This window comes from Mustela nivalis (assembly GCF_964662115.1).
Source record: "Mustela nivalis genome assembly, chromosome: 12".
Taxonomy (NCBI): domain Eukaryota; kingdom Metazoa; phylum Chordata; class Mammalia; order Carnivora; family Mustelidae; genus Mustela; species Mustela nivalis.
This window is the reverse complement of record NC_139031.1, coordinates 46,897,691-46,917,609: the sequence shown is the minus strand read 5'-3', so window position 1 is coordinate 46,917,609 and position 19,919 is coordinate 46,897,691. Positions and strand designations below refer to the sequence as shown.

Here is a 19,919-nt window from a genome sequence, read left to right as displayed (position 1 = left end):
AATATAATGTTTAATGTTAATCATACTTCAATTTTTTAAAATTCTGAAGAAAAAAATATATTTAAACCAGGTTAACCATCCAATCCTGTGGTCATCTTATGACACTGTAATAGCCAAAAGCTAACAATGGGCAAGTCCTATGTTAGGCAGTCATTTATCTTTACAACAATCCTGAGATGCTACAAGTATCCCTATTTTTGACAAGTAAGAAACTAAGGCTTAGAAAGAAGCTAATTTTTCCAAGTCGTAATTCAAACCAGGACTGAACCCAGGTATATGTGATGTCATAGTCTGTGCACTTAACTACAACAGTACAATTTGATCCTTGATGTAATAAAGTACAACATTTATCCTCTTTAAAGCCCTTCAAAATTTAGTTTTCAGTTACTAGAAGTACATCCGGTCTGCCCTGAATATTATTTAATATTGTTTAAGCAGCCAAGGAAAAACATAGTTCAAAAACACGATGCCTGAATTACAAGAAAGAAAATAATTGGACAATAAAAACAAACAGAAAAAAAGCCTAAGAACGAACCAGGATTCAAATGAATGCCAAAGAAAATTATCAAGATAAAATGTATCCCCATATCTATATAATCATACTGAGAAAAGAAAGTAATTAATGGCTTCTAGAATTCTGTAAATTAGGATCACATGTTTAGAAGCAGAAGCAGCAAGTCTCCTGGTTTACCTGTGAGAAAAGCTGAAACAGTTGTCTCTATTCTGAACCCCCTGAGCTATCTCCTTCCACGATCTCTGGCAAGTCTTATCTTTCTCATGACACTCAACATGTTTAGGCAAATAAATCAATAATTCTCCATATCTCTACCCCGTATCGCAGACTCCCTCTGAAATATCTTTGACTGAATTTTTCAATACTCCCTCAAGTTCAACAGACTTGATCTTTCTAATCCACTTTCCCATTTTCTTTATAGATGGTATCACCTCCTCAAGAAAAAAATCTGAGTGTCACAGTTCGCCTTAGGTCTAATCACAAAGTCTACCTTTGGTTCTTCCCTATGTTTCCTCTCTGAACTTCTCCTTTGCCCTTTGTCTTCACCCTCAAGGGGACCACAAGCCTTCAGCCAGGTCTTTCTCAGGCTTGTACTCCTCAGAAGTGTACCAGTCCCTGTCTCCTTCCTCCACCTCCAGCTCCCGACTATATTTTTCCTTGTCTTAAGATACATTCCTGTCTCTACTTGCTTAATCCACTATCTACTTGCTTTCTCCATTATTATCTTAGCTGTATATGACAACTGATGAGCCAAAGCAATAAATATAAGAGATAAGCCATTGGTCCTCAACTACCCAACTACCCAAGGGTCTTTGAATTGGGATAAAACTAGAATTATTTTTCTAAGGAAAATTTAGTCTGCCTCTGGCCCAAATCCCTTAGCCCACTTTTACATAAAGGTATGTTGGTCTTCTGTGTAGGTGTGTATCCTTGACAAGCTCCTCATCTTCTTAAGACAACATCAATCCTACCTCTCATTCTGCTGGCTAAAAAGATATATCTACAAGTAACTCACAATAACCACACTCCAAGTAGTAGTTAAAGAATATATGCTGGGGTGCCTGGCTGGCTCAGTTGGTAGAGTGTAGGATTCTTGATCTTGGTATTGCAAGTTCAAGCCCCAGCAGGTTGTATGTAAAGATTATTTAAAAACAGAATCTCAAAAAAAAAAAAAAAAAAAGAATATATCCTAAATTTCTCTGCAGTCCAGTATCATTCTAAGAAATATTATATTTGAACAGAGGTAAAAAATGTACAGCTTAGCTATTCTAATTCAGGGGTCAAAAATGAAATCTCACCAAAAAAGCATGTGAAAGAGACCAGAACTAGGAGGGAACAGAGTGGTATGGAATGCAAATTGGAAAGAGATGGTGCGTCTAAAAGGAATAATAAACACCATTTGAGTCCAGTGTTGCCAGCTTGTCCAATTTTTCCAAAGAAGGCAGAAATAGGAATTTTTCTCGGTTAGTAGAAATTTTCCCAAAAAACTAAATACTGAATTGGCCAAAGAAAATACATTGATAGGCCCAGTTTGGAAATTGAGACTTCTGTTCTTGGTACTTTACATGCTATCTTAATTTTAAACTAATCTATCAGGGAGTTATATATGTGAACCAGGGTAGACAAACATTTTCACTAAAGTATCAGACAGAAAATATTCTAGGCTTTGAGGAACATTTGGTCTCTGTTATAACTGCTTACTGTGGCTGATACAGCATAAAAACAATGATAGATAGTATATCAACAAATGGGTGTGGCTGTATTTCAGTAAAATATTATTCATAAAAATAACAGCAGGTCATATTTTCCCCTTGAAGTGTAGAGTGCCAACCTCTACTCTGGACTATTATTTTGGCTCCATATAAAATGAGTTGACCTAAACTGTGTTTTGGCATTACACTGTATACCTATGTTGATAGACCTTTTAAGGAAGAACTCCAAAGTATCACTGAAATATTAGGGAAGGTTTAATTTATCACATCATATGGCAATCTTTTTTTAGCCTCTTTGAAATTTCTGGGGTTCTAGTGTTAGTAAGACCTGTACTACTTTTAGATATCTTATTTATTTTGATATCATCAAAGATAGTGTCAGTCATGCATCTGATCAGTTTTCCCTCTTTGCATTGGTTGCTAGAGAGCTAAGGGCCAAAGTAAGGATTGGTCTCTGGCAGAAGTCTAGAGTATGAATAGTAGGCATTCGAGATATAAACACTAATCCTAGTTTCACTTTGTTTTTCCCAACTATCCTTCTCCTCCCTGTGCCTGATTTCCTAACTTGTCTTTTATTTAACCTTTCTGTAATATGTTTATCGTTGGTAACTGCCTCTATATTTTTGGTAAAACAATACAAATTAGAACAAAATAATAAAAATAAGAGACAGGTTTATTAAAGACAAATTAAATTCAAACAACCTAAAAATTTAATTTTTGTTGAGCTGTATATACAATCCTACCTTTTTATATATATTGTAAAAAGTGGGTAATTGTTGGGGTACCTGGGTGGCTCAGCTGCTTAAGCATTTGCCTTTGGCCCAGGTCCTAATGTCCTGGGATGGAGCCCCCTGGCCCCCACATCGCTGGGCCCCCTGCTCAGCTGGGAGTCTGCTTTTCCATTTCATTTCGCCCTTCCCCACAGCTCATGTTCTTTCTCTCTCTCTCTTTCAAATAAATAATCTTAAAAAAAAAAGTAAGTGATTGTTTTACCTACTTAATCCTTTATTTGTAATATTTTATATTTTTCAAATTTGTAAGCCTTTATATTTTTAATAGTTTTTTTCATCTATTTAATCCTTTCTACACATACACTAGTAAAAAGAGATAAAGAACAGGACAGCCAAAGAGCAAACAGTTTAAAAGCAAAACATAAAAAAAATTTCACTAACAGGAAAATCAGCCCTAAAGAAAGTTTGGAAATTAAAAAAGAAAAAGGTTCACCACCCTAGACAGTTACCCTTAACATTTTTTTTTTTTTTTTTTGCCTCCAGCTCTTCTCTCTATAAGACAATTCAAAGTTAGCAAGTTAAATAGTGATTTTAACCTACCACTTTAATGACATTCCCCTCCTCTAACCAGCTATCTACTGTTGACTATGTGTCTAAGAATATTGTCTACCCCAACCCTTCACATTCCTACCTCCCTACACCTGCATGTACAGCACTGAAGTTTAGTCATACCTTCAGAATATCCTACCTTGTAATAGGTATCTGGCTTTGCCTGCCCTGACTTGCTTCTCTCTGTCAGTCAAATCATCTTAATTTTCCTTTGGAGAATGACACTTCTCCCAGTCTCCATGTAGTTTGGGTGGGAAAGACCTCACTCCCTACCTGTCAACTCTTTTGGGGGCATGTGACCCAGTTTTGGCCAACTGCAGCACCTCACCCCTACATCCCCCACCTCTCACCCCCTACCCAGACCACAGTGATTGATTCAGAATAAGCATGACCCAAGCCAGGGACTTCTGTTACAACTACTCAGAGATCTCTCTTTCCAGTACGGTTGCTCAGCTGACAGAAAATAAGCAGGAAGCTGCCAGTGGCTGGTGGCCATCATAAAGGAAGCTACATATAGGAAGCAGGATGTGAGTGAGAACGCTCATTACAGTTTGAAAGCTCACCTGGATCCAGGTGGACATGAAGCGAGACCCCAACTCTACCCCTCTCTCATAGGTAAACCAATAAATTCCCTTCTGCTTTTTGCTTAAACCAGTTAGAGGGGCACCTGGGTGGCTCAGTCAGTTAAGTGTCCAACTCTCAGTCGGTTAAGAATCCGATTCTTGACTTCAGCTCAGGTCTTGAGCTCAGGGTCCCGAGTTTAAGCCCTGCATCAGGCTCCATGCTGGGTATGCTGGGCATGGAGCCTACTTAAAAAAAATAAAATAAAATGTGCTTAAACCAGTTTGAGCTGGGCTTCTATCCCATGCACTGAAAGACTTTGAACCAATGCATCCCTTTACCAGGCTGTTTCACAAACCGGAAAAGCGCCTCCCTCCATGTTCCACATATCAGAAGCCTCCTTGTTCTCCTAGACCTGGCTGGAGTGCCGTCTCCATGAGACTATCGTCATTCCGATCCTAATGATTATCTTTTCTCTCCTGCTATTTGTCTTGCAGCAGTGATTATACCAATCTGCCTTGAATTCGAGCTGATATTTACATCTTTCTTTCTTCTACTAATCCATAAGATCCTAAAGGCAATGACATGTCTTATTAATCATTTTATTTCCCTCAGTCTAACAAAACAAACAGTAAGATCTGTTGAATTACACTTTTATCCCATCTAGCACTCTACCTAAAACATACAACACTGTTACTCTTTCTTCCTACTTTTATTTTAAAAAAATCAATTCTTCACCTCCTATAAGACCCATTTTCTTTCAGCAAAGAAATCCTATTCTAACCATATTAGAGGCTTATAGCATACATAAATCCCAGGATACCAATACCAAAACAAGTCCTATTCAATGAAAGAAATATATATGTGTTTCTTTGTCCCCATTATAAGAATTTTATTATTTTTTATATTAAAATATTATTTTTATTAACCTCTTTTCATGTTGAAGTGATAGGCATGTTCGAAATAGTAAAGCTTAGAGCTGGTATTAAAAAGTGAGGAGAAGCTTCTAAAGACACTTGAACAAAATGACACAAAAGCACATCTCTGAGATGAAATTACTTTTCTGACAGAGTCTTTAAGATGACACTATCATCTTAAAGTTTCTGCTCTTTAGGCACGGAAAAGAACCAGACAGTATTCAAGCTACATTAGCATTTTCCCTGGTTATTCCAACTGCAAAGCTTCGAGGCTGCACCATTGCTTCACAACACCTGAACTTGGAGAATGCTCGCAGGACTTGCACAAGAAAAAGTAGAACTAAATATCTGATGATGATAGTGGGACTTGTGAGTACATTTGACAAGAAATACCAAATTAGAATCCCTAAAATTTCTCCACAGTGAAAACGAATCTAACAATTAAATTAAACATGACTATGAATGTAGATGAAGATACAAGAAAGATACAGGGCTCCCGAGAAAACAACCAAAAATAAAAAATTAAGAGTCCTGAGACTACTGTAATTCATTCTCTCTCCAACTCTAGATCAGTGCTTGTAGCTGAGGTGAAGTTTTTCTCACCAAAGCATGACAAATTATACTGTGGAAATAAGAAAGAAAGAAGAAAGTAAGGGAGGAAGGAAGGAAGAGTTACTAGGAAAAATAATTGCCACGTACGTGGATAATGCAGAATGTCAAAACGCGATAAACATTTCTAAGCTCTTACTCTGAATTTCTGCCCTGTTGTTGTTGCAGACCAGTAACAAAGGGATCACAGACCCAGATCAGTCTAGAGACTACACATTGAGTAGCACTCCTTGGATAATTCACACAGCTTCCTAGTGTCTCAGTTCCCTTATCTGGCAAGACTGCTCAGTTTGCACGGAGAGGAAGACGGTGGGGGGGGGGGGGGTGGCGAGGCAGGGCTGGGAGAGGAATCCTTACAGAAGAGAAGAGTTCAAAGAAACAAACCAACTTTTCCTTTAGCCAATAATAGTTACCATTTCTCCAGCAATGATCCCAGCACCCCTTAAATCCTGCCCCTGTAACTACACATTGAAAAAGAAAATTAACAAAAAGCCAGTAAATGAACAAAACATCTGCTTTGATTCCATGTTCTCTGAAACAACTCCTTAAAGTGAAATGAAAGTGACATGAAAGAAGATCCATGTGATTATTGATTATACATTTGTATTTGTGATACAACAAATACATATTGCTAGAAATGAAGGAGGAAAGTATATGCAACAATACAATTCTTTTTTAAAGGATGTTAAGGATGTTAAAGGCTGCAGAATTCAAGAGTTCACTGAGCTGAAAAGGCACAGCAAGAAAATTACTTTTTGCTATTTGCACAATTTTTAAAATATGCATTAAGTAACAATAACATAAAAGGTGAGCTAGAATATGCCCCTGTTTTAACTAGTATATTAATCTCATAACTCTTTAGAGTAAAAGAACTCAGTGTTTTAAAAAATAATTTAGCTTTGAGTTAAGAACACTTCTTTAGTTAGGTAAAGACTTCTTAAACATGACAGCAAAAGCACAGGCAACAAAAGAAAAAACAGACAAATTGGACTTCACCAAAGTTAAAAACTCCTGTGCTTCAAAGGACAGTATCCAGAAAGTGAAATTGACACAGAACTTGGGAAAATATTCACAAATTATATATCTAATAAGAGACTAGTGGCTAGAATATATAAAGTACTCCTAGAACTTAAAAAGACAGCCTAATTGGAAAATGAGAAAAGGTTTTGAGTAGGCATTCTCTGAAGAAGATACACAAATGGTCAATATGTACATGAAAAGATGATCAACATCCTTAGTCATTAGAGAAATGCAAATCAAAACCAGAATGAGACAGCACCTAATACCTACTAGGATGACTAAAGCAAAGACATGCAATAACAAGTGTCGAAGAGGATGGGGAGAAATGGAAACCTTCTCACATTGCTTATAGACATGCAAGATGGTGTAACACTCTGGTAAACAGTTTGACAATACCTCAAAAAGTGAAACTTTCTGGTACCACAGGACCCAGCAATTCCTAAGTATATACCCGGGAGAAATGAAAACATATTCATTCACATAAAAACTTACACACACATGTTCATAGCAGTATTATTAATGATAGCCAAAAAAAGAAACTCAAAACTCTATTAACTGATGAATGGACAAACAAAATATGGTATATCCACACCACTGAAGTATTATCGGGCTATAAAAAGGAGTGAAGTATTGACAGGAGCTACCATACAGATGAACTTCAAAAACATCATAAAAGAAGCCAGACACAGAAGGCCACATATTTTGTGATTCCATTTAAATAAATGTCTAGATTAGGCAAATCTACACATATAGAAAGTAGATTCATGGCTGCTTAGGCCCATGGGCATGGGGGAAAAGGGGTAAATGGGGAGTATCTGCTTAGAAATAGGATTTCTCTTTTGTGACCATGAAATGTTCTAAAATTGATTGGAGTGATACTTGCACAGCTTTGTTAACTTACTTAAAACTACTGAATTGTATACTTTAATGGGTAAATTCTATGGTCATGTTAATTATAGCTCAATAATATTACCTTTTTAAAAACAGAATACTTTAAGAATCTTAGATTCTGCCCCAAAACTTGCTGATGGACTCTATAAAATCAGTCATCCCTTTTAATTTAATAATCATGTATCTTCTCAAAAGTCATAATTTTAGAAGGATTAATAAAGAAATTGACTCAATCTCAGCTACCATTCTGTATTGCAAGTTACTACTCATATGTAAGCAAAAAGCCCCTCAAAAAAATAATGTACTCAAGTTGATTCTTATGCCCTTCTTACAGAGACATTTTATTTAATAGTATCTATATAATTTTTTTAAGATTTATTTGACAGAGATCACAAGTAGGCAGAGAGGCAGGCAGAAAGAGAGAGGGGGAAGCAGGCTCCCTGATGAGCAGAGAGCCCAATGAGGGGCTCCATCCCAAGACTCTGGGATCGTTATCAGAGCCGAAGGCAGAAGTTTAATCCACTAAGCTACCCAGGCACCCCTCTATATTATTTTTTTTTTAAGATTTTATCTATTTTTTTGACAGAGAGAGCAAGAAGGCACAAGCAGAGGGAGCAGCAGAGGGAGAGGGAGAAGCAGGCTCTCCACTGAGCAGGGTGCCCGACACAGCTCCATCCCAGGACCCTGGGATCATGACCTGAGCTGAAGGAAGACACTTAACTAACTCAGCCACCCAAGCGCCCCGGTATCTGTATTATTTTTAAATCTACAGCATTTGTATCCCATTTTCCTTGAAGTACTGAAGTAAGGACCCTGAAATTCACTCTCAATTTTGAAAAAAAATGCTGATAAGCAGATACCAAAGACTGTATAATCTTTGTAAAAATTTAAAAAACAATTTTTGCCTTAATCCACTCTGTGTCTATTTATTAGCAGGGCATTTATTTGTTCTTAGTGAATCTGCAGCCTTATATGAGTGGTGTGTGCTACGCTTTCTGTTTGGACATGTAGGGTCTTTAACCGTATACCACTGGACTCTGAAATAAGAATAATGAGATAATGATTGGTACACTTGTTTCCTAATAATTTCAGGCCATTTTTTCCCCACTGTTTTTTTCCAGGTATAGCTTTATGAATCTTCCAATATAGTTCAAATTTATTCAAATATTCTCAAGAGTTTGCAAGTTTTTTAGTCACTTACTATTGCGTTCATGTATAAAATGAGTGACTCCCTCCATGGGCTACAGGTGCCTATCTACAAAACTTTCCCAAGTGTAATATTTCTTTATTCTCATATTCTCATTATCTGCTCAATGGAGAAAAGCTGAGGCGCAGAGAGGTAGAAGGGTTCCCAGCAAAGGCATGCTCCATTTATTACAGAAAACTAAACTAGTAACTGTTTTCAACACAGAGTACTCAATTCAAACAACGATCATCTACCATGAATCTCTAAAACTTCCAACTGAAAATCCTACAAAATCCAGTAAAATATATGAGTTAAACAATACAAAAGACAGACAACACCTCAGGCACACAGCTGTGTCAAACACAGAAAGAAACACTTAGCCAAGGCAATCCTTAGATAAACAGGCTGGACAGCTATAATACCTTGCATTTAACAAGTCCTTACTATGGGCCAGGAAGTGTTCTAAGCTCTGTGTAGGCTTATCCTAGTTAATCCTCATAACAGCCATAGGACATGGGTGGTTTACTATCCTCAGTTTCTTAGATGAGGAAACTCAAATAGCTCAAACAACTTTGCTGGAGGTCACAGAGATGAAAAACAAGGCCGGTACTCTAACCCAGACAGTATGATGACAGAAGCTGTTCTCAACCGCTGTGCTGCATTTTTAGGGTGACTGGGTTATATCTCATCCTATACCTGCCCCCCAAAAGAATGAAACTAGAAAGAGAAGTCCAAGAGAAGGCTCACTTAAGCTCTATCCCCATATATCTGGATAATTACCAGAGAGATTACCAGATAATTACCAAATAGTTACCAGGTGGACTGGATGTTCACTGTTACCTCAAACTCAAATGTTCAGACCCAAACTTACCAACATTTACAATTCCCTCCCACCTTGTTCTTCTCAGTCGATTCCTCCAATCATCCAATTTAGAATTTTGTAATTATCTTTGGCTTCTCTCTTTTTAAAATTCTGCACATATCCACTTACCATGTCCTGTGTGTTCTCCCTCAGATTTATCTTTTCCTTTCCAGTTTCACTATCCTTGTCTAGTCTCTGTTCAGCTCACATCTGGCTTAATGGAATAGCCTCTTCCTTCACAGACTACAGGTTTTCATCCCTTTCAACCCATCTATATCCCACAACTAGCTAAATGCTTCTAAAATACTGTCTGTTGTTAACATTCCATTGCTCAAAAAGCTTAAAATGGATATTCATTTTGCTTACCAATTCAACTCCTCATGATGCCATTTAAAGTCCTCAATAACTAATTCTCCCTTGCCTAAAATAATGGGATTTTCTGTGAAGAAATAAAAACAAATTCACAAAGATAGGGCCTTAGCCAGAGTAACTCATTTAGTGGCCATATTAGGACTTGAGGTGAAAACCAGGGCTTGTTGTGTGCTACCTCTGTCCATCCACATCTCCCAATCCCCTTCAAGCTCTCTAAGCCATGTTGGTCTTTGCACAGTTCCTCAAAGGACACTAATTTCCAGCCCCGTTTCCTATTGTCTCCACTTTCTCAGCTTATCTGAAAAGCATTCTCCCCTCTGTTCTTTATTTTTTTTTAAGATTTTTTTTTTAATTTTATTTATTTGACAGAGATCACAAGTAGGCAGAGAGGCAGGTAGAGAGAGAGGAAGGGAAGCAGGCTCCCTGCAGAGCAGAGAGCCCGATGTGGGGCTTGATCCCAGGACTCTGAGATCATGACCTGAGCCGAAGCCAGAGGCTTTAACCCACTGAGCCACCCAGGCGCCCCTCTCCCCTCCATTCTTTACCAATTAAAACTTTACCTACCCTTGTTAAGTTCTGATTCAAATTCCAATTTTTTCCATACAACATTCACAGAGACCAGTCTGCAATCACTTCTTCCTTTTCTGACCTCCTAGGGTATTTGGTGTCAAAGCCATGCATTTCTGTGTTTGAACAAAGCTGATGAAGTTTCCAAATATGAGATATAATAGTATATTTTACATATATAAATATGTTACACATTTTATATGTATAAATGTATAATATTTATTATTAACTTACAAATGGTTTATTATTATAAATTATTTATTAGTATTAGTATTAAATCATAAATTATTAAATATATTAAATTATAAATTTATATATAAATATATAAAGTTTTTATATAATAAATTTATATATAATAAAATTTATATATAAATATATTTATATTATAATAAAACTAAAATTTTTTTTAAAGATTTTATTTTTTTGACAGAGATCTAAGTAGGCAGAGAGGCAGGCAGAGAGAGAGGGGGAAGCAGGCTTCCCGCTGAGCAGAGAGCCTGATGCGGGGCTCGATCCCAGGACCCTGGGATCATGACCTGAGCTAAAGGTAGAGGCTTAACCCACTGAACCACCCAGATGCCCCTAAAACTAAAATTTTTTTATGGAAAAGGACAGTTCCTTTCCCCTGTTTATAGCATCTAGGTTCTTCTAGAAAGCTAGCATTCACGCTAATGAATATCTAAGATTTGAATGACACTTTCTGGACTACCTTCGACCTGTAGACTGGGAACATACTTCTTCCCCAAGGAATGATTTCAGCAGGTCAGTTGTGAAAATGCTTTAGGACAAACAAATTCTATATTATTAGGATAACAGACAAGCAAAAGCAAAGGCACCACCAACAAGCTACCTAAACTATTTGACTGGATCCTTCACTCAGAAACATGAAGCAATAACCAAGGCTTCCAGACATTTGAGGAAAACTATTAGCAGGAAGGAAAAGGACCAAGGTTTAAAACCTAACTTCCAGACAAAGCACAATCAACTTAGAGAATCAAATACAAATGTTACAGACTTTAACAATGCAAAAATAATTTAATTATGCAAACTGGAATTGAAGAAGGAGAAGAGAGATGGAAGAAAGGTTAGGGTCACAAATTTCCTGAAATTTTATAACAAAGAGTCAATTCGTACTTCTGGAGTTCGGCACAAACCTTTTACAAAATAAGAACATTATTTGAGTCAAAAGCAAACACAATAAAAACTAAAAATAAAATTAAAAACCAGGAGGCAGAAGTGGGAGAGGAGTTTTGAAGACTTATTGTCATGAAGGGAATCAACAGATACTGCTTAAGGTTGAGCAAATGAGTATACTATTATATTATTCTACAGAAGCACAACATCCAGTGTTATGGTAACTACAAAAGACACTGGAACATGTGGCTACTTGGGGAATAGACAGGTTAGGGTGGGGTGAAAAAGAAGGCTTTTACTTTTATTGCATATCCTTCTGTTCTTTTTCAACCATATGCATGTCTCTTGTAATGAGAAGGAAAAACTCATCTAATTCTTTAAGTAGCATGGCACAGAGGGACCGAAGAAATTGAAGTTTGCTACTTAAGAGTTGGATGTTCTGGCCAAGAGACCAAAACCTTACTGAGTCTCCATTTCTACAACAAAATGGGGAAAATGTCTCCCACACAGGGTCTTTCTGAGGCCACTAAAGGAATATGCATGAAAGAAACTAGTTCAGAGCCAGACAAATTTCTCAATAAATATTAATGTATTTCTTCCTTGAAGATGCTACCCCGGCCACCAGCACAGTCACCTCTAAGGAAGAAAGAAGTGGAATCCTTTAGAATCCTTTAGAATCCTATGCAGGTTGGCATGCCTTACTCTGAAATAAATTTGATCAGTCCACTGTCTTTTTTTTTTTTTCCTTAAGATTTTATTTTTAAGTTTTCTTTATACCCATTGTGAGGCTCAAACTTACAACCCCAAGATCAAGAGTCATATGCTCTACCAACTAAGCCAGCCGGTGCTCCTGTCAGTCCACTGTCTTGAAGAACCTTTGCTTTTTGATTTCTAAACTCTAAATTCACCCTTTAGCTCAGGCTACAAACAGGAGAAACAACTGAAAACAGGAAGCCATATATTGCAACTTCTCCAAACTCAGAGACAGCAAGGAAGAAAAGCCAGGTGCGTACCTAAGTCTTGGGAAATACAGTACTCTGCGAGAGCCAAAAACACCTTTACCCTCCACCTGGCGCTGACACGTGAAGGTCTGTGAGTGGGGCCCATATTCCCCTGGGTTAAAGCATTGCCTTTATAAACATGCAGTTACTGATGAAAATCCGGTTTTTGGACTTTGGCTCCAAATGTTCTTTTCAGCACCTTTTCCCACTCTCTCTCCAGAAAACTTCAGGAACCATGTAAAACTCACTTAAATAAATGTCCCCACCCCCTGCTCCACAACTGACTCCACAACCTCTCAGAATATAGGCATAAAGTTTATGCTTTGGTTAATTCAATATAATGGGAAAACATATGGCTGACTCAGTCAACAGACTAGAGAGGAAAACCAATGAAGCCAGTTTTTTGCCTAGGTACAGAATGAATTAACTGAACAGTGTAACACATCCTAGTTACTATTTTTGGAATCTGCCTTACTAGAAACTTAGATTGATAATTACCTTATTTTAGGTGATTGTCTTCTCCTTCCAGCTAGATTACATGTCTCTTGAAAACAGGAACTTTGTTTTAGTCATCTTTGAATTCCCCTTCCTCATGGATTGTGTAAACAACTGCTCATTTACTGTATTAAAGATGCATTACTTTGCATAATGCTGAGGTTTTTAAAAGACTTTATTTATTTATTTATTTGACAGAGAGAGAGAGATCACAAATAGGCAGAGCAGCAGGAAGGGGGGTGGGGGGGAAGCAGGCTCCCTGCTGAGCAGAGAGCCCGATGTGGGGCTTGATCCCAGGACCTTGAGATCATGACCTGAGACGAGGGCAGAGGCTTAACCCACTGAGCCACCCAGGTGCCCCAATGCTGAGTATTATTAACTTTCTGAGCTTTCTTACCTAGTCCACTTTGTTATAGTCTTATTGGCCTCCACTGTTCTATTTTTAGGTATTTTCCCATTCAGTGGCATAAAACTTAGGTGATTCTCAATAATTATGTTTTTATTTACTCATATGTACCTTTGTATCATGAAAATATTTCACATCAGTGTACTTTATGTTTCCAATCACACAGTATATTATCTTGAATGTTCAAAATGTTTCCTCCTTTTTATTATTACCCCAAATTATAACCCTGCACTCCTACCAAAATACTTGAAACTTGCTATATACATTACAGAAGGACTAAAGTAATCATTTTTCGTATATTGCTATAATACACACATGGTAGCAACTGGTATGTTGAAATAACAAAAGGTTAAAAAAAAAAAACCCTCAACTGCAACATTAACGTATGTCATAAACACCAATATGTGTGCAAACAAGTCTCAATTCTCAGAATAAAATTTAAAAATATGAGTTTAAGTATCAAAAATCACATGACACTATGGTAGGAAAAATCCTTACCCTAAATGGTAAGTTATTGAAGGAATATTTTTCCCCTGGTTTTAAACAATGTTTCATATTCTACTAGAATCCAGAGGAAAGTAAAGTATCTTTTATAAGAACAGATTAGTGCTAAACCTAATTTTACACAAAAAGATATCTTCCCCAAAAGTTTGGTGTGGAACGGGTAGAAATTTACACATTAAATGTATGTGTGTGCACATCAATGGATTTATATCTAAGCTTGTTTTTTATATCTAAGCTTGTTTTAGATGCATTGTGAGAGCTCATTATTTACAGGCAACCCAGAGATAATCTTTTTTAAAAGCAATCCTCTGAAATAAGTGATCTGTATGTTTTTTGAACCTCAATTTTCATATGCTAGACTTTCTTAAAGAAAGGTACACCAAATAGAAAAAAATCATTATTTACTCTTATAAATTATAATCAAGACAGCTTAGTCCTTTTCCTCAATCCTCAGCTTTAAAAAAAATAGTTCCATTTCTAAACCAAGATTTTTTTTCATATAAACCTACGTCCTTGCAATGCCTACAGTCTTCAGGAGCCTATACTTGGGAATTTTTAGTTAAGAAGATACCAGGACAATAAATGACTGTGTTCTATCTTCAGCTTCATTTTAGCCTTCCTATATTCACACCCTAGAGGTTCCAGATTCTTATCCACAAAGTGATTATGGTTTAGGACTGAATCAGATTTGTAACAAATGTCCACTGGGATTCTTCGACCTATCATCGACGGGTAGAGCCGATATATGTCTTCTAGCTCATCGAATCTGTTCACCTTACCTCAGGGACTTCCCACAATGCTATATGGTTAGAAGCCTTCTTTCACAAATGACGAAAATGAATGAAAAATGGTTTCAGAATAGAAAAATGGAAACGCAAGTCATTATATAGTGTCTAAAGGCTACCCTGCCTCTCCCACCTTAGTGCCCAAGCAAGAATTCTAACATACGTACAATAAGGGATAGTCTTCTTTAAGGTTTGAGTTTCATTTTCTCTAATTTTATCTGATTATTGATACACACCACTTATATTAACATTTCCATATATCCAGCCACACAATACAATAAAACTTCTAACAGAGATCTAGTCTGGAAACCATTGTGATTTGTTTTAAATTTCTCAGAAAAAATAAGACACAAAGTTAGTAAAATAGAAATTTCCAGTAAGTATGATTTTTTATAAATATTACCACACCAAAATGAAACCAACAGCAGTCATGCAATTATGCATAAACAAAATAGAGATTCTTATTATTTTTCTTAAAAGCTAATTCAGCATGTCTCTCTCTCCTCTTTTACTATTGCCTTAAAGTGTATTTCCACTCAAAAAATAAAAATAAAAAGCACTTCCAAAGAGAGAGAAGAAAAAATTACAAACTACAATATTTTTTACACTACAAGCTATATAAAAATCTGTCACCATCCATGTTACAATTCTAGTCATCAATAAGGTACTTTTTTTCAATGCGCCACTCAAAAATCAATTATATCAACTCTTTTGTATAGAGAAGCAGCACACCTTTCAGGCAACTAGTATTAATGAGTAGACATGACTATAGAGTCTCCATCTGTTTCTCTGACAAAGCTGTGGCTACTCTAGTCTCTCATTGAAATTCCATTAATCTGGTGTACCAAGGTCCAATGCGAAAATCAAAACTCCATCTAACCCTTTATCAGCTCACAATAACCTACAAGTGAACTCTGCCTGTTAGCATGCAGCAAGTTATGATTTTGCTATCAATCAGGCAGTTGGCCAATAAAAAAAAAAAAAGGCAGGCTGGAAACAGTGTGTCTGGCAGGGTTTGAAGACTTTGTTTTTGTTTTCTGTTTTCATCCCCCTTCAGTTTCTATAGGGTGTCTGGACCTTGTGAGATTATGCATTATTCTCCTTGGCTGTGATTTAATTGCTACCAGCAATCAAGTCGAAGCATCACTGAAGTGTGCTTGAATTTCATTAGAAGATATAACTTATGCTACTTTCCTACAGTACCTAATAAACCATAAAGAAACCAAAACACATATGGCTTGAGGGAATAACTGGAAAATTAGGTAGCCATTTGGGAACTGAGTGAACTTTTGAACCAGAGGAACAGAGAAAAAGAAATATTAAAGGAAAAGACAGACTTAGAATGCACACAAAGATGTGCAGGTTTGACCTTTTCAGTACCTTGAAAATTACATTAGCATTATGAAAAATACATATCATGTTTAGAGTTTATAATCCATCAAAGTTCAGATACTTAGTTAGTGCCTACCATAAGGTAAAAGTCAAAAGGACAAAACAACAATCTGATTTGACAAAAGGCCTTTTGGTGACCTGAGCTAATTTAGTTATACTTATTGTTAAATGCATTATCTTTTTATAATTAATATATCATTAGACTGAGGTCCCATAATGAAGGAAAATTTATTTGGCAAGGGAAAGAAAATGCATTTTCAAATCTAAGTTGAAGGGAGAGAGACTGATATAACTAGATGACATTTCAGAGCGGAAATTAAAAATCCAAGTGGTAGTTTTAAAATTAATTTATAATATTCTTAGGAGAAAAAATAAAACTATCATATACAGTATTTTTATATACCAAAAATGAGTGATACTAAAAGTTAAATTTTCAATCTGTGTAAGAACTGCTTACACCAACACTAATGAAAATGCACCTATATTTAACAAAAAAACTTAATGCTATACATAAATACAAGTTTTTAAACAATATTCAAATACTGATTATGTAATCTTTTAGCAATAAATCTTTTTCTTGCTATTAATGTATTTCCTATATATTTGGTTATGAAAACAAACATGATAAGTTATTTACTCATAATAAAGAAAATATAATTACATAAATGCATTATAATTTAATAACAACTCACTTTTTCTACCAAAACACTGGCCCTCATAGATATTTAATTGTTGGAGTTCTTAGGTTACAATTTCTTAAAGAATGTAAATAATGCTCCCTTGTACTTCAAATTATTTATGCTATTTTTTAAAACTCTGAACATATATACTCCATGAACATTATGTGTGTGTGTGTATATTCTCTTACATATAAATATTCTCTGTATATGTATACATATACCCACCTACTCATTTCTATCTACCAACACTTAACAATGAAGCAAAACAAATCGTAATGTGTCTGAAAAACAATTCAACTCAAATAATAATTCACTCTTTTGCCTGAAAATATTATTTCATCAATTATAAAATATTTTCTAGTAGAAATGCTTTTGAAGACCAGGTTAGAAAGGGTAACGCTCTGTTTCAGACAAGAACTGTGATCAAAGAGAAATGTGCATCTTTTAAAAAAAAAATAGAGAAGATGAGAGAAAGAAATCTTTTCCTTTAAAAATAGAAATTAAATGTTTGCCAAAATGTAAAATTCAACATAAAATGGATATGATTATTATTGCTACACATTGTACAAAGTTCTGAATATAAAAAAAAGATTGTGTTGTTCTGAATCAGTGGTTAGAATGTTTATCACTTATGCATGTACTTGACTTATCCCTGTTCTGCAATAGACATAATTTTATACCTCATAAAAGCAATTTATGTTTCCAAAGGGAATAATCTGGATAACATAAAATGTGGAGTGCTCTGTTGCAGGAAGCATATTTTCATTCAGCAATTGTATTTAGAGATGGAACTGCACAGTTTGATCATCACATAGTGGCAGAAGGCATTATTCACTTCTGTGTCTCCGTGAAACTTTGAGTGCCACGAATTAATATGCATGGCTAATTTATCGATACACATTCTTAATTTATAACCATATATCAGCTTTATAAGGTCTCTAGGATGCAGATACACTCAACTGGCTAGAATAGAGAAAGCACGTGCTACACTAAAAGCAAGTTTCATAAGTTGGGCTTTCGTAAGTTTTTAAAAATTATGAAGAGATAAACAATTGACTTTATTACTCATTCAATTAATACAGAGCATTATAAAAAAAATATTACTGCATAATGTGGGCTATCTTTAGGTGACAATCAGGAAAATGAGAATGTGTATTAAAAGAAGCATTTGATGAAAACCTGTCTTAATGTGAGAAGGCAATGTAAGAATAATTAATTTAATATTTTATGAACTCATTTTATATGTTTTCAAAAAATGAGAACAAAAATCTTTTTCATTATTTATAAAATAAATAATACAAGAAGCCATTCAACAGCACAATAAAATTAAGCAAGAATCTGATAATATTAACCAACAAACTCACTAATAATATTCACACTGTGATGTAAACACTCTCTTAAAAATTCTACTCAAGAAAATTTCCTAGGAAAAGAAGGAACTACATACTTAAGAAAACCACTAGAGAGAGCTCTTCTGTTCCTTAAAAGGTTCTGGTAAAGGTAAGTTAACTGAAGCCTCCACATTTCCTGCTTTCTGACAAGACTACCACCTCTACGCACTGCATTGTCTTGTGTTGGAACATCTAGAGGTATATTCGATGGCAAAACAACACATACCTTCAGAATGAGCTTCATCATCTTTATCATATCTTTCTGAGGCTAGGGATACAGTGTCTGGAGGTCCAGCAAAAGGGTCATCATATTCTTCCCCATCTTCTGTGTCACCTATAGAAGAATCGAAGAAAAGCCTTTTATATAGGTCAGCCATCTTTAAAATATGTTACTTTGTCAAGAGAGGTAAATTTCACTCTTAAACCTAGTCACTGTCATGGAAAAACAGAGTAAAAACAGGTCCTATTTTAATTTATTATCTATTGTAACTTAAATAGTTTCTGGAAGTCAGTGGACAACTGTTTATTTCTGATACAAAAGTACACAAGTTCCAAAATTATGATGGTCTCTACAAAAAGGAATACAAAAAAAGTAGAAGCAGGGTAAAACAAGAGTGTGTACCCAAAAAAGAAAAAGAACCAAAATAATAACACAAAAAAAAAAAAACAAAAAAGGAAAGCACAACAGAGAAAGTAATTCAAGTTGATTCCATTTACCTACTCAATAATTTGAAAAATTATGATGAGAAATTGATAATTCAAAGCCACATACACATTTTAGGTTTTCATGAAACATCACAGGGTTACATTAGAGTAGATTAAAAATACTCAGTTACATTTTCAAGAGCAGGAATCCTTCATGGGAAAAACTACTTTAAAACTCATATAACCCTTTTAAGTTCAAACAAAGTGATTTACAACCTGACACCTTCAATTTTCATTCAGTAATATGTTGTCATTTTTTTTTAATGTTCTAGCCAGTTTTTACATGATTTCCAAATCCTAGGTTGGTTGGTTGGTTGGTTGGTTTGAAGTTATTTAATCCCCACAATAAAATCTTATTGTGGCATGGGTTTTTTTCCACATACTCATTTAGAATAATTTTTTTTTTAAAAGAGTATGTCAGATATTTGCTAGCTTGGTCACATATAAGCACTCATTTTTTTCAACCATACTCAACCACATCCAAAGAAAATTCAATAAAATTCAAAATAATGTATCCTTAATACTGTATCAATTATCTGTTAATTCAAGAGAAAACCAGCTACCTCAGGAAGTACTCAAAAAGCAGGATGAAAACCTCCATGGGAATCTGAGAGAACCTACACTATTACTTTAAGACCATGGTTGCTGAGCAGACCCAGATTAAAGCTACCGTTCTCTCCAAAACAAAATCTGTACACTCTGACATCACACCCTATTTTTTACCATTATTTTTGGTAGAGGAAAAGCCCCTTTCAAAACACTGTCAAAATAATAAAGAAAAATCAATACTCAGCTCTATTTCTTTATAATTTTGGCATTTCGTCAGCATCCATCATCCTTATCCTGAAAAAGATAGGGCTATCTCCCATCAGGGC

General features: G+C 35.6%; 1 protein-coding gene across 5 annotated transcripts in view; it reads right to left on the bottom strand.

Moving 5' to 3' along the window:
• Window positions 1–19,919, bottom strand: part of SKAP2 (src kinase associated phosphoprotein 2) — a 172,079-nt gene that overhangs the window by 133,627 nt on the left and 18,533 nt on the right. For all 5 annotated transcript variants that reach the window (XM_082693203.1, XM_082693204.1, XM_082693202.1 and 2 more), the window contains exon 4: window positions 18,566–18,673. In XM_082693203.1, the coding sequence (XP_082549329.1) occupies window positions 18,566–18,673 (108 nt within the window). The remainder of the gene's footprint in view (window positions 1–18,565; window positions 18,674–19,919) is intronic.